This window comes from Zonotrichia albicollis, chromosome 17, assembly GCF_047830755.1.
Source record: "Zonotrichia albicollis isolate bZonAlb1 chromosome 17, bZonAlb1.hap1, whole genome shotgun sequence".
Taxonomy (NCBI): domain Eukaryota; kingdom Metazoa; phylum Chordata; class Aves; order Passeriformes; family Passerellidae; genus Zonotrichia; species Zonotrichia albicollis.
The window spans coordinates 6421578-6434669 of record NC_133835.1 but is presented as its reverse complement, the minus strand read 5'-3'; the positions used below and the strand labels follow the sequence as shown (position 1 = coordinate 6434669).

General features: G+C 51.6%; 1 protein-coding gene across 3 annotated transcripts in view; it reads right to left on the bottom strand.

Annotated features, from left to right (window-relative positions):
• Positions 1–13092, bottom strand: part of PLCG1 (phospholipase C gamma 1) — a 47065-nt gene that overhangs the window by 19802 nt on the left and 14171 nt on the right. For all 3 annotated transcript variants that reach the window (XM_074553768.1, XM_074553766.1, XM_074553767.1), the window contains exons 2-5: positions 6764–6916; positions 6366–6459; positions 5882–5929; positions 283–367 (exon numbers count right to left, since the gene is read on the bottom strand). In XM_074553768.1, the coding sequence (XP_074409869.1) occupies positions 283–367; positions 5882–5929; positions 6366–6459; positions 6764–6916 (380 nt within the window). The remainder of the gene's footprint in view (positions 1–282; positions 368–5881; positions 5930–6365; positions 6460–6763; positions 6917–13092) is intronic.

Here is a 13092-nt window from a genome sequence, read left to right as displayed (position 1 = left end):
GCTCTGCCCTCTACCCCACCAGCACCAGCCCATGACTGGAGCCAGGAGCAATGAGGGGAGTGTGGGAGGCAGGGTGGGGTAAGGAGAGGGTGCTGGCCACAAATGGGCCAGGGCGCGGCACCCAGTGGGAGCTGGCACCTCTTCAGTCACCACTGTGGGTGGGGGCCCTCCCAGGAACGGCTGGGAGGCTCTGCAGTATGCAAACACTCCCTGGGAGCTGAACCACCAGCAGCTTTTGCTCAGAGGCTGCTGAGGGGGAGAGCAGAGGGGTCCCACACTCACCGTGAGCCGCTCGCGCAGGAACCTCATGTTGGGCACGCGGTAGTTGACCTGGGACAGCATGTTCTTCAGATCCTTGGCAGAGATCCTGGCCCGGCAGGGGAGAGAGGGGACACCTGGTCAGCAGGCTGGCATGGAGGGGGGTTCACCCTGGGGCTGGAACAGGCACAGAGAGGCCGTGCCCAAAGGGACACCAGCTGTGGCACAAGGATGGATGCGTGACCCCGGGACGATGCTGAGGCTGGGAACAGTGGGGAGATGTGGGGAGCAGAGAGAGGTACCTGCACATCAGTGGGGACTGCAAACACTGCTCCTGCAACTCCTGACAGAGCAGGGTGAGCCCAGCAGCCTCTGGCTGATGCCACAGCTGACAGGCAGCACCCACTGCTTTAAAAGAACGAGCAGCAAGAAGCATTTCTCAAGTATCTGTGCCCCAGCATTCATGCTGGGTGACCAAATCCTTTCCAAAACCCACTCCCTGGCCTGCTGGAGGACAGGCTCTCTGAGTGGTTAGGACTCAACTAATTTTATCTTAAGGAGAGGAAAAAGGCCATTTTAGGTCCCCAGCCACAGGCACAGCCCACGTTGTGCCCAGCTGTGCTCCCCAGCCCCACAGGCAGGGAGCAGCCAGTGTGGCTGTGCTTCCCCAAGCTTCCACACCACAGGTGCTGCTTCCACACCAGGGAAAGCTCCAGTGCCAGGCCTGAGCAGGATCCCACAGCCCAGCAGGCAGGAAGGAGCTCGGGGCTGCCCTTGTGTGTTCTGGAACTGTCCCCACATGGGGCACCAGCCCTGCAGCAAGGGGAAATGAGGATGCCTCCCATCTGCAGGGTTTAGGAGCTGAGGGGTCTGTGTCCAGTCATCTTCTGGCAGCTCCTGCCTTAAAAGCAAGTCCTGGGAGTCCACCCCTGCAGTCACAGATGGTGCTCCTGTCCCCCACTGAGCACGTGGGAACACAGCATCCTACAGGATGCTCCCCCATCCCACAAAGCACAGGGCAAGCCTGGAAATCCTGGCTTCAGGGTGCAAATATAAAAATAGCAGGGAAGATGCCCTGCACAGGGGATGTAACCCAGGGGTGTGCTGGCATTCACATGTGACATCCATTTTACACTCTTCCCTGAGAGCAGGGTGATCTCAAACAGCACAGGAAGGAGGAGGGATGGAGAGGGAGAAACAGGCTGGTGTCAGGCGCTGCAGAGCCCAGGGCTGGGCAGCCAGCAGCACACAGAGAGCCCTTGTTCCTGGCCTCAGAGCCTGGGACCCACACACAGCCACAGCAGGACCTGGCCCAGCTCCTGGGCCCTGCCCAGGGCCAGCCAAGACTTTGCAGCGTCCTGCCACTCACTGGCAGAACAGAAAAAGAATAAAAAAGAAGCTGGGAAATGGCCCCAGCCTCGCTTTTTTCATACAGTCAGCAACACACACACAGCACGAGTACCTCCCCTGCATCTCCACTCCCTGGGCAGGTGCAGTGACCCTGGGGGCTCAGAGTGAGTGTTCTGGGGAGGAGATCCTGCCTTTTCCCACTTCAAACACATCCAGCAGCCACAGCCATGGGCAGGGTGAGGTGTGTCCCCCGGGGCAGGGGGTCCTTGGCAACAGGGAAATGTGTGGGGTGAGCAGGAGTACAAGGAGAGATATCCTCACATGTGAGGAGCCACAGCTGCACACACAGAGCCCCCAGGGCTGCCCAGCAGCAATCCCTCCTTGCTGAGAGCATGAGGCTGCACAAAAGCTCATGGAGAAAGAGCAGGAGAGGCTGGAGGAGCAGAAGCAGCAGCAGCAGCCATCCCTGGGGGCTCTCTGGAGCTGCCACTCAGCTCTGGGCATGCTGAGCTGCATCACAGGAGGTGCTGTAGTGTCACAGACATCTTTTCTGAAAAATCCTTTCCTTAGGATTTTTCCTCCTGAGAAGCTGAGAGGCCTCAGGAACAAGATGTAAACAATGGTTATCTGCTGCTGTGGAATCCAACAGGTGCATCTGTGATTGGTCTCATGTGGTTGTTTCTAATTAATGGCCAATCACAGTCAGCTGGCTTGGGCTCTCTGAGCCACAAACCTTTGTTATTCATTCCCTTCTATTCTTAGCTAGCCTTCTCATGAAACCTTTTCTTCTATTCTTTTAGTATAGTTTTAATGTTATATATATCATAAAATAATAAATCAGCCTTCTGAAATATGGAGTCAGATCTACATTTCTTCCCTCATCCTAAGACCCCTGTGAACACCATCACAGTGGAGCACAGCCCTGTCACAGCTATGACCAGCATTTCCCTCTCAGCCACAGGAGGAGGACAGGGTACAAGAGGATTTTATTTATTGTGTGTTACTCATCATGTTAAACTTGCTGGAGACCTTGGATAAACAGCTTGGCAGTATTTTCAGACTAGAAAGTAAAAAAAAAATAAACTAATTTTTTTTCTACAGAGCAATTTTTAAGGTTTCAAGACAAACAGGCCAGAGGCCCAGGCTCTCACAGGGGATGGAAACATTCGCCTGCCAGCCCTCAGTGTGTGAATGCTGCTCCCACAGCCATGGGCAGCTCTCCTGGCCAGAGGTGAAACAGTCTCCTCCAGAGCAATTAGGAAAAAAAAAAACCCAGCATCCTGTTATCCTCCTCTTTCCACCTAACCTGCCCTGGAAAAACAAATATACCCAAAGGGCCAGCAGCCAGGGGAAAGAGCCAGCATCTGCTGGGGCTGCAGGGGACAGCCCAGCCCCCAGACAGGCAAGGCACAGAGGAGAAAGGCTCCACCACAGGAGCCATGGGGCACACAAATGCTGGGAATGATTTCTGCAGCTGCCAAAACCCTCTCTGTTCTGGAAAGGATCAAGGATGGTGTGCAAGGGGGGTTAAAAAAAGAATAAAAAAAATCACAACTCACTGTTCCCTTTGAAAACCCACTTCCAGGCTGAGAGGCAAAAGCAAAGAGCTCAGTGACATTAAATTGAATGCTGGAATGCCTCACAGGGGCCAAGATTTAATCCAGGAGATGTGTGTGTCACATAACTGCAGCCTCTACCTTGCAGAAAACACAGGGATGCTTGTAAAATGTTTGTAAAATGGGAAAACCCCAAATCTTTCCACATCCCTTCTGATGTTCTGCTCCTCCCACTGCCTGGGCTCTCCTAATTCTGCACTGAAAGCTCTCCCTCTGGGTAACAGGTAAGGAATGTATTGGATTTTGCTGCCTCAATTCTACATGCTAATAGAAAGATGATATCAACAGAAACAACAGGGGTGCACCAGGCTGGCTGTCAGCTCTGCTGCTCTGCCTTGGGCACACAGATGTATACCTGCAATCTCCTTTTGTGCTGCTGGCATGCCATTTCACCAGTTTTATTGCACAACCAGGGGTAAAAAGGACCAATTATTTCCATTTTTCCTGCACTCCTCCTCCAAAAAGTCCACACAGCCACTCCTGCACCTGCCTCAGTGCTCTCCACTGCAGAATTAGGAAATATTTTGCCCAGTCACCACTGTGTGTACAGCCCAAGCCTGGATTCAAAAGGTGTGTGGCTTATGCAGAGCAGCTGCAACAGATTAAAGATCCTCTTCTTCCCTTTCTGTGAGGATTTCTTCCTTTTCTGTGAGGATTTATCCCCCCTCCACAAAATCCCCATGCACCTGTTGCAGACATCTTTTATGAAAAATCCTTTCTTTAATTTTTTTCCTCCTGAGAAGCTGGGAGGCCTCAGGAACAAAATGTAAACAATGATTATCTGCTGCTGTGGAAGGCAACAGGTGCATCTGTGATTGGTCCATGTTGGTTGTTTCTAATTAATGGCCAATCACAGTCAACTGGCTTGGACAGAGAGTGCGAGACACAAGCCTTTGTTATCATTCTTTCCTATTCTATTCTTAGCTAGCCTTCTGATGAAATCCTTTCTTCTATTCTTTTAGTATAGTTTTAATATAATATATATCATAAAATAATAAATCAGCCTTCTGAGACATGGAGTCAGATTCTCATCTCTTCCCTCAACTAAAAACCCCTGTGAACACCGTCACATGCACCCAGCAGTGCTCTCTCTCAGAATAAATCACTGCAAAGGCAAAAACATCCAGTACAGCAGGATCTGCCCCATGCAACACCCTCCTGGCCAGGATCAATTTATCCCCTGGCTGTCCTGGGAGGGGCACAACAGGCCAAAGGCCAAAGCAGAGGATGCTCTGGAGGCCAGTGCTCTGCAGCCAGCCCTCTCTGGAGATCAGAGCATGGAAAAGGGGCAGGTGGGACCCAGGTGCTGCACAGCAGGCAGGGCTGGTGCCCCCAGGGGAGGGAGCACATTAACATGGGGATCAGTGCTGAAAGGCTAATGGGCCCAGTTAACATCACTGACAGGGGAGAGGCATGTCCCACACAACAGCAGCTCAGTGAGAGCAGCTCTGGGACTGGAAAACTGGCAATGGCAGCGGGACAGAGAGCAGAGCATGGCAGAGCTCTGTCCGAACCCAGCACATCCCTCTGGCTGTCCTGGACTGCCAAGACCCTGGCAGGGGGCTCAGAGACCCTGGCACAGAGCCCAGAACACCTGTGGGTTTGATTATGACCCATGGAGCAAATCACCAACCTTAGATGAAGATCAGCAAACACAACAGTTTAAGTAGAATAACAGTGAATTTATCACAGGGGGAAAAAATAGATTTTGGCGTTTTTAGAATGGGAGTTCAGGCGGCAGGATGGAGAAATCTGAGCTTGTTCAGCCTTTCTCCTTCTTCTTCTTGGCCTCCATCTTCTGCTGTGATGGTGGCACTTACAGATTGGTTTAGAGTAGAAGCTCACTGTCTAATATAGGTGATAAGTATTGGGAAGTAATTGTAAATATTGTACACGTAGTTTTTAGTATAAAGGCATAACACTGCCCTGGGGGCAGGCAGAGTGCCTGGAACTGTCCTGCTGGATGGACCTTGGCAGGGCAGGAGAAAATGTTTTATAGGTAAGACACAATAAACAACCTTGACACCAAGAACTGAAGAGCTCTGACTCCTTCTTCAAGCACTGGGCTGGGAAAAGAGACTTTTAACATTTCTTGGGGTCACAGTGATCAGCTAAAGATCCTGAGAGAACTCACCTCCCCAGCAGGAAAATGGTCCCTCCTTTATCTAACAGTGACTCATGACCCAATTCCCTTCCCTTACCTCCTCATCACATTTTCCTTGCTAGCACAACACTAAGTACTCACCCAAGCATCCCACAAGCCAAGCAGTGGGATGATCCATGCCCTGATGGGCCTCAGAAAAGGAGAACAGAACAAACAGGGTGGGGAATAATAAACACAACCCAATTCAGCCCTGATGGGGGGCCCTGAAGTGCCTCTTGGCTCTTTGATGTCTGCTCCCTTGGGTGGTGCCAGCTGGGGGAAGGTGTCAAGGTGTTACTGGGTCTAAACAGCTGAGAAATAGGGCAGGAAAACAAGACAGCTTATATATATATATATATATATATTTTAATTCAGTGAAAATCAGCCAGGGAAGTTTGGGAGTTGGATTAAAGGTTCCTCGAAAATGAGCATTAAAAGGCTAAAGAACCCAATAAAAAACCCAGAGGGTTTCAAGTGCAAGGTGAGCCCTCCCAGCCCAAACCCTGCTCCTCACCTGTCCTCCCGGTTGCGATCCAGGGAGTAGAACTGCTTCCGGAGCCACCTGGGTGGGAAGGCACAAACAGGCACAACTCAGCCCCTCAACAACCAGCCCCTGCTCCAACCCCTCTCTGGAGGATGCTCAGTGCCACACCATCCTCTCCCACACCCCTCCTTCCCACCAGGGAACCCAGCTCTGCCCCTTTCACAGGCAGCCTACCCTATTTTCTTACAAGTTCTGCTTTAAAAGTGCCTCTGCACTGAAGTGCTACAGATAATACAGGCTGTGCACACACAGAAACATCAATTTGTGGTGAAGCTCCTTCTCCCTGATGCATGAGATCAGACTCTGGGGTCAGCAGGATGAAGCTGCTGGAGTGCAGAGGCAGAAGTGCTGGGTCAGCACAGCTCAGAGAGGGAATGTCACTGTGCTCACCTTTCTCTGTCAAAACAGACTGAAGGGAAAAAAGAAAACACGTGCAGGAAAAGGCTTTCCTCACCTTTCAATCTGCAGGGGGGTGGGTGCTCTCAGAGTGTCTGCCACCAGCCAGTTCAGCCCCTTGATCCACATATTGACCTCATCCTCAGAAGTGGCTGTGGAAAACATATAGAAGTGGCAAGAAGGGACACACAGCGGGCTTGATCACCAACCCAAACCTCTCAGGACTATGCCAGCACTTTACATGCCCTATTCCTTGCTTCAACCCCTTTCTGGTAACATTTTCCCCACACACAGGTGCTCTGGCTGGTTCCTCTCCATGGATGGATGTGGCTGGCTGTACCCCTCACCCCTGCATATCCCACTCCCAAGAGCTGGGAGTTATCTTTGTCCCCCAACAGTGAGGCTGCCTGGGCTCTGTGAGGATGAAGCTCTGGCTCAGCCCCAGGAGAGCTCTACCTTGCAAGCTGAGGGTTTTCAGGCGGAATTCTGTGCCGTAGAGGACCACAAAGCAGTGAGAGTGCTCTGGTCGGAAACACGGATCCTCCTGGTAGCGGTCAAAGTCCCGCGAGTTCCTCCCTGGCCGGATCTCCTTGATCTCACGGATGTCCACTGGGAGAGAGGGAAAACATTCAGTGAACAGCTTGGCATTCCCACAGCACTGGAGAAAGAAGAGCACAGATGTTGTCACCTTACTGCAGGGGTTCCATACTGGTGTCTCCTTATCACAAAAGTTCCATACCTCCTTGGTGTTTCTCATGGACAGCTCCTCAGAGCACTGACTCTTTCTCCTTCCCAAAGCAGCTACTGACCCCAGTTCCCTTCTCAACCAGCCACCCCCCTCTTCTATAGCACTCTTCTTCTCAGGCCTGTTCCTAGTCTTTGATAATTGGCCCAGCTGCACCTCCTTAGGGGTAAGATTACTTTCCACACTGTCTTTATTTTCTTATATTCTGTCCCCCTACACACAGATGAAGTGGATTTAGTCATCTGCAGAGCTGGGTTAGCACCTAGCACATGATGGCAGCCCCAGGCTGACACCCTGTAAGCACAGCTCCCTCTTACTGCTTCCCAAGGAGGTTTAGCAGCCAGAACCACCCCAATTTCCTCTGTGTTCCCCAAAAACACCTGAATTCTCCCCCACAGGGATCCCCAGGAAGGGGCAGCTCTGAGCAGGCTGGAACATTAGCACTAAGCGAGGAGGATACTGAAAAGGGAGCATCTCACAGAGGAAATTCTGGGAAAGGATTCCTATTGCCATAGAACAAAGAGAACAACAGCAGCAGCAAGGAAAAAAAAAAAAAACAAAAAACCCAAAACAATGAAACCCAACCCAAACCCAAGAATTTTTGCTTCCTGGAAAAATAGTTTCTTAAACGCTCGTGGGAATCAAATAACAACATTTCTGAGTCACATTTCCAAAGCAGATGATGCTTCTGAGCAATGCAGGATGGAGATTACTGCAAACCTGGCATGTAATTCATCCTAATTAAACTCCACTTACTGCACTCACTGTGGATCATCTCCCCTTTCATTTCTATTTACTGCAGCTTAAAACCAGACAGAAATGTGACCTGCTCATCACCCACAGCACTGAACTGCAGCATGAGAGATGATGCTCTCTCCAAACCACACAGCAAGGCAGACACAGGGATTGACTTTGGGAGGATTTGTGAGGCACAAAGGATGTTGGATCCTCTCCTGGATCCTGCAGCACTGAGGGTGCACCTGGAGACAGTGGCAGCCTGCTCATTGCCTGGCACTGCACACATCAGACTGTCCACTCTGAATTTTAAGGGTGTCCTGCGCAGAGCCAGGAACTGCATCTCATGATCCTTGTGGGTCCCTCCCAACTCAGGGTATTCTGTGACTCTAATAACCCTCCAAAGCTCATCAAGCTGTGACAAGGGCATAGAAAGACCCAGTTCCTTGGGGCTGCAAAGCAAGGACAGACAAGCTTCCTAAAACAAGCAAGAATGTGACTTTTTGAGGCATCACCTACCCTTTGGAAAGGAGCTGTCTGGCAGCTCAAATGTTTGCATGCCCTGCCATAACCTCACCCATGTGCTCACATCCTTAGTGACACAGCAGGTTATTTTAGCCCATAAAAACCCATCCCACAGCTCAGGTCTGTGCACCAGGACACACACAGAGGGGCTGAAGGCTAATCCTTCCCTTGGAGGATGCAGGGTTTGACCAACACAGAGGGGAAAACACGTCAGATGGTTTTTCATGGTAATCTACCAGGCAATAACTACCAAAGGAAAGTGCTGGGATATTCCTGCCCTGCCTTTGCAAGTGCTGTCTGCACTTTAGGATGTTACAGAGTTTGCTGTGCCCTGTGCTCACCCCTCCCTGCACAGAGCACCAGCAGGTTATTACCCAGTGAGGCTGTTACAGAGTGCATACCTAAAATCCACGCACTGGAGAGAGCCCTGGAGCAAATGAGGCGCTTATCAAGGACAAAAGCACGCAGGGAATTCCTGGGGCAAAGGGCAGGAGCCGCAAGGATGGGGCAGGAACCTCCTGCCCACGCATACCTGCAGCTGCTTGCTGTTCTCTCTCACCTCCCAAACCTGCCTGAGTGTGCTGGGGAAGGCAGCTGGGGTTTGGTTTGTGCAGCACAGGGCTGAGCCCAGGCTGCCCTGCTCCATCCCCAGGGCTGAGCCCAGGCTGCCCTGCAGCATCCCCAGCACAGGGCTGAAGGGTGAAGCACGTGGGGGGGTCCCAGCTCCACATGCACACCTGGGGCAGGCCCTCCAAAGACAAATCCTCTGCCACCAAGGTGAGCCACATCTCGTCCTCCCCAAGCTGCCCTAACCCACAGGGGATGCAGAGTGTACAAACTGGTCCTTATCCCACCTGGGATGTGGCAAGAGAGGAAGAACTTCGTTGTTGCAGACATCTATTTATGAAAATCCTTTCTTTAGGATTTTTTGCTCCTGAGAAGCTGGGAGGCCTCAGGAACAAAATGTAAACATTGATTATCTGCTGCTGTGGGATGCAACAGGTGCATCTGTGATTAGTCCATGTTGGTTGTTTCTAATTAATGGCCAATCACAGTCAGCTGGCTCAGACTCTCTCTGTCCAAGCCACAAACCTTTGTTATTTATTCCATTCCATTCTTAGCTTAGCTAGCCTTCTGAGATGAAACCTTTTCTTCTATTCTTTTAGTACAGTTTTAATGTAATATATATCATAAGATAATAAATCAGCCTTCTGAAACATGGAGTCAGATCTCCATCTCTTCCTTCAACACAAGACCCCTGTGAACACTGTCACACTTGGTCCTGCAGTGATGGCAGAGGAAGCTCTTTCATGGAACAGGAACCCAGCTGCAGCATCCCTCACCCCCATGAACTAAAAAGGCAACTCAGCCCTTTCAGTGAAGCACTCAAATCCACATAAAACATCCTCTCCCTTCCCCTGCTGTCCCAGGGAGGAGCATCCTGTGCCCAGGGATCAGTGGGCAGAGCTGGGTGCCCCAGAGCAGAGCCAGCAGTGCACAGGGCAGGGTGGATGAGCAGTGCTGGGACTGCAGCCTGGAGCAGGCTGGCTCCTCTGCAGCCCTCCTGGGTGTGTGTGCAGCCAGCAGAGGCTCTGGGAAGGAGGCAGCACAGCCCATCCAGCCCAGGGATGCTCTGAGCTCCCCACACGGTTCCACAGCGCACTCTGAGCCATCCCAGGGTTCCACGAACTGCTGTGCCCTTCACAACCTCCCAAACTTCCCCACTGCCAGGAGAAACAGCCTGGCCCTCCCTTTGTCTCCAGGGCTGAAAAAAAAATTAAAAAAGAAAAAAAAAAGTCCCATTTCTGGGCAAAGAGCCCTCTTTCAGCAGGAGTGGGTTGCATCAGAAAGAAAAAGCTGACCCCAGATCCACCTCCCTCACCATGTAAGAAAATAAACCCCCACCAAATTACCCTCTGGTTACATGAAAACCAAAACCAGATCCACCCTTGAAGTCATTTAAAACTGAAACTCCATCCAAGCCTCATTTCCCCGCTGATGGATGGGGTGTTGTAACGTGCAAGGGTAAGCACAGCCTGGAACAGGCTCTGAGGGTTGCAAAACAGCCACCTCCAGAGGATTTCTGCAAAGATGGAAAACTGATTAAATTCAACAAAAAAAAAAAAAAAAAAAAAGCTGACCAAAAAGAGCATTTATCCAGATGACTTTCCAGGATGGGTTTATCAGGGACAGCCTCCAAGCAAACACCCACCCCTCAACAGGCACTGCTGGGTGTCCCTGGGGAGAAATGCAGTGAGAGGCAGGGGTCAGTGCCAGCCCAGCTGCCTGACATGGGCTGATCCTGCCTGGGGGCAGCGGAAAGGCCTCCAGCCTGCTCACTCTGGCACAGAAAAAGAGGTTAAACAAAGAGCTTTCCTGCTATTTAGCATTGTGGATCCCACTGAACACAGCCATGTGGTCATCCCCAGGCTTCCCATCCCTGCAAGGGGCACCAAAGGGTCAGGTGGCCCCCAGGGAGAAAGAGGAAAAAGAAATGTGAGTAAAATACAAGAAAAATCTATTATTCAGCAGTCTGGAGAGTAAAGCAGTGCCACCTCCCCTTTCAGTATTTCAGTGGGAGCCCCCTGGAGTGGCCATTTGGGCCAGCAGTGGCTTTAGGAGCTGCAGGAGCATCCTGGCTCTCCTGCTGCACCCACCAGCCTGGTGTTCCCCCACCAGCAGCCCTGCCCTGGCTCTGCTGCTGCTGCTGCAACCCAACACCGGCTGCAAGAACAACAAAACCTCAGCACAGCTCCCCTGTGAGCTCAGGAATGGCTGGGCAAGCTCTAAGTGCTTGGCTGGCCGGGGGCCAGACCCCTCAGCACCTCTCTGTCTGCCTGGAGCTGTCTCTGCCCTTTGCTGTTCATGGAGCTCCTTCCTCTGCCCTGCAGAGCCCCAAAGCCCTGGCAGGCTGCAGGGGAATCAGGCAGAGCCAGCTGAATTAGGGTGGCTCTGGGGACACATGTGTGACACCCATCATGAGCACAATGAGTGTAGGGACATGTGTGACACCCATCATGAGCACAATGAGTGTGGGGACACGTGTGTGACACCCATAATAAACACACTGAGTGTAGGGACACGTGTGTGACACCCATCATGAGCACAATGAGTGTGGGGACATGTGTGACACCCATAATAAACACACTGAGTGTAGGGACGTGTGTGACACCCATAATGAGCACAATGAGTGTAGGGACAGGTGTGTGACACCCATCATGAGCACAATGAGTGTAGGGACAGGTGTGTGACACCCATCATGGGCAAATGAGTGTAGGGACACGTGTGTGACACCCATCATGAGCACAATGAGTGTAGGGACAGGTGTGTGACACCCATCATGGGCAAATGAGTGTAGGGACACGTGTGTGACACCCATCATGAGCACAATGAGTGTGGGGACATGTGTGACACCCATAATAAACACACTGAGTGTAGGGACGTGTGTGACACCCATAATGAGCACAATGAGTGTAGGGACAGGTGTGTGACACCCATAATAAACACACTGAGTGTAGGGACGTGTGTGACACCCATAATGAGCACAATGAGTGTAGGGACAGGTGTGTGACACCCATCATGAGCACAATGAGTGTAGGGACAGGTGTGTGACACCCATCATGGGCAAATGAGTGTAGGGACACGTGTGTGACACCCATCATGAGCACACTCAGTGTAGGGACAGGTGTGTGACACCCATAATAAACACACTGAGTGTGGGGACACGTGTGTGACACCCATAATGAGCACAATGAGTGTAGGGACATGTGTGACACTCATAATGAGCAAATGAGTGTAGGGACAGGTGTGTGACACCCATCATGAGCACACAGTGTAGGGACAGGTGTGTGACACCCATCATGAGCACACTGAGTGTGGTCCTGCCCTCTGCATCCCCTTCAGGGGAGGCCAAGCACTCAGCACAACAGTCAGGAGTGCATGTCACATTGGTATTGGTGTTCAGAGTGACAACTGCTCATCCTCTCAAGGCCACAAGCTCCCCTTCATCCACAGGCTAAAGCAGGCAGAGTAACTGTGAAATTTAACATCCTTAATTGAACATCCCTGAACTGAAACATCCCTGCTCAGACGAGGTTACTGCATCCCCGGTCAGGTTTCCAGAGGAAGAGCCAGTGCCATTAGCAGATGGCTTATCCAGACAGGACAACAAGAAACCAGCTGAGGCCTCTCATTTGACCTTAACTGGTTTTTCAGAGGGCAGGGAGCATGGCTGAGGCATCCTGGAGGCCAGCAAGCACCAAAGCAGCAGCAGCCTGTGTCCCAGAGCATCCCTCACCCCCATGAACTAAAAAGACGCTCAGCCCTTTCAGTTAAGCATTCAAATCCACATAAAACATCTCAGTCCTCTTGCTGTCCCAGGGAGGTGCTCAGGGGATCAGTGGGTCCCACTGCTCTTGCTGCTACCACATGCAGGTGGTACCTGTGCCTCAGGAAAAGGAGCAGGCAAAGCCATTTTCCCCTCCAGACTCAGCTCAGCCATGGCTCAGGTTGCTATAACAAGGTGCTTCATCTCACCTGCATCACAAACTGGATTTTTTTTTGCTCCAAGCCACTGGATTTTGCTATGAAGTCTCAATATCACCACCCCAGTGCCAGCAACATCCATGGGGATGGGATGGGAAGAAGAGCAGCTCAGTGTGCTGGAGAGGGGACAACAGGGAGCTCCTGGCCAGCCAGGGTGATGGGGCTGGCCTGGATGCCAGCTCAGATCCTGGATCCCCTCTCAGCGCTCCTGTCACTCAGAGCAGAGTGAGAGGAC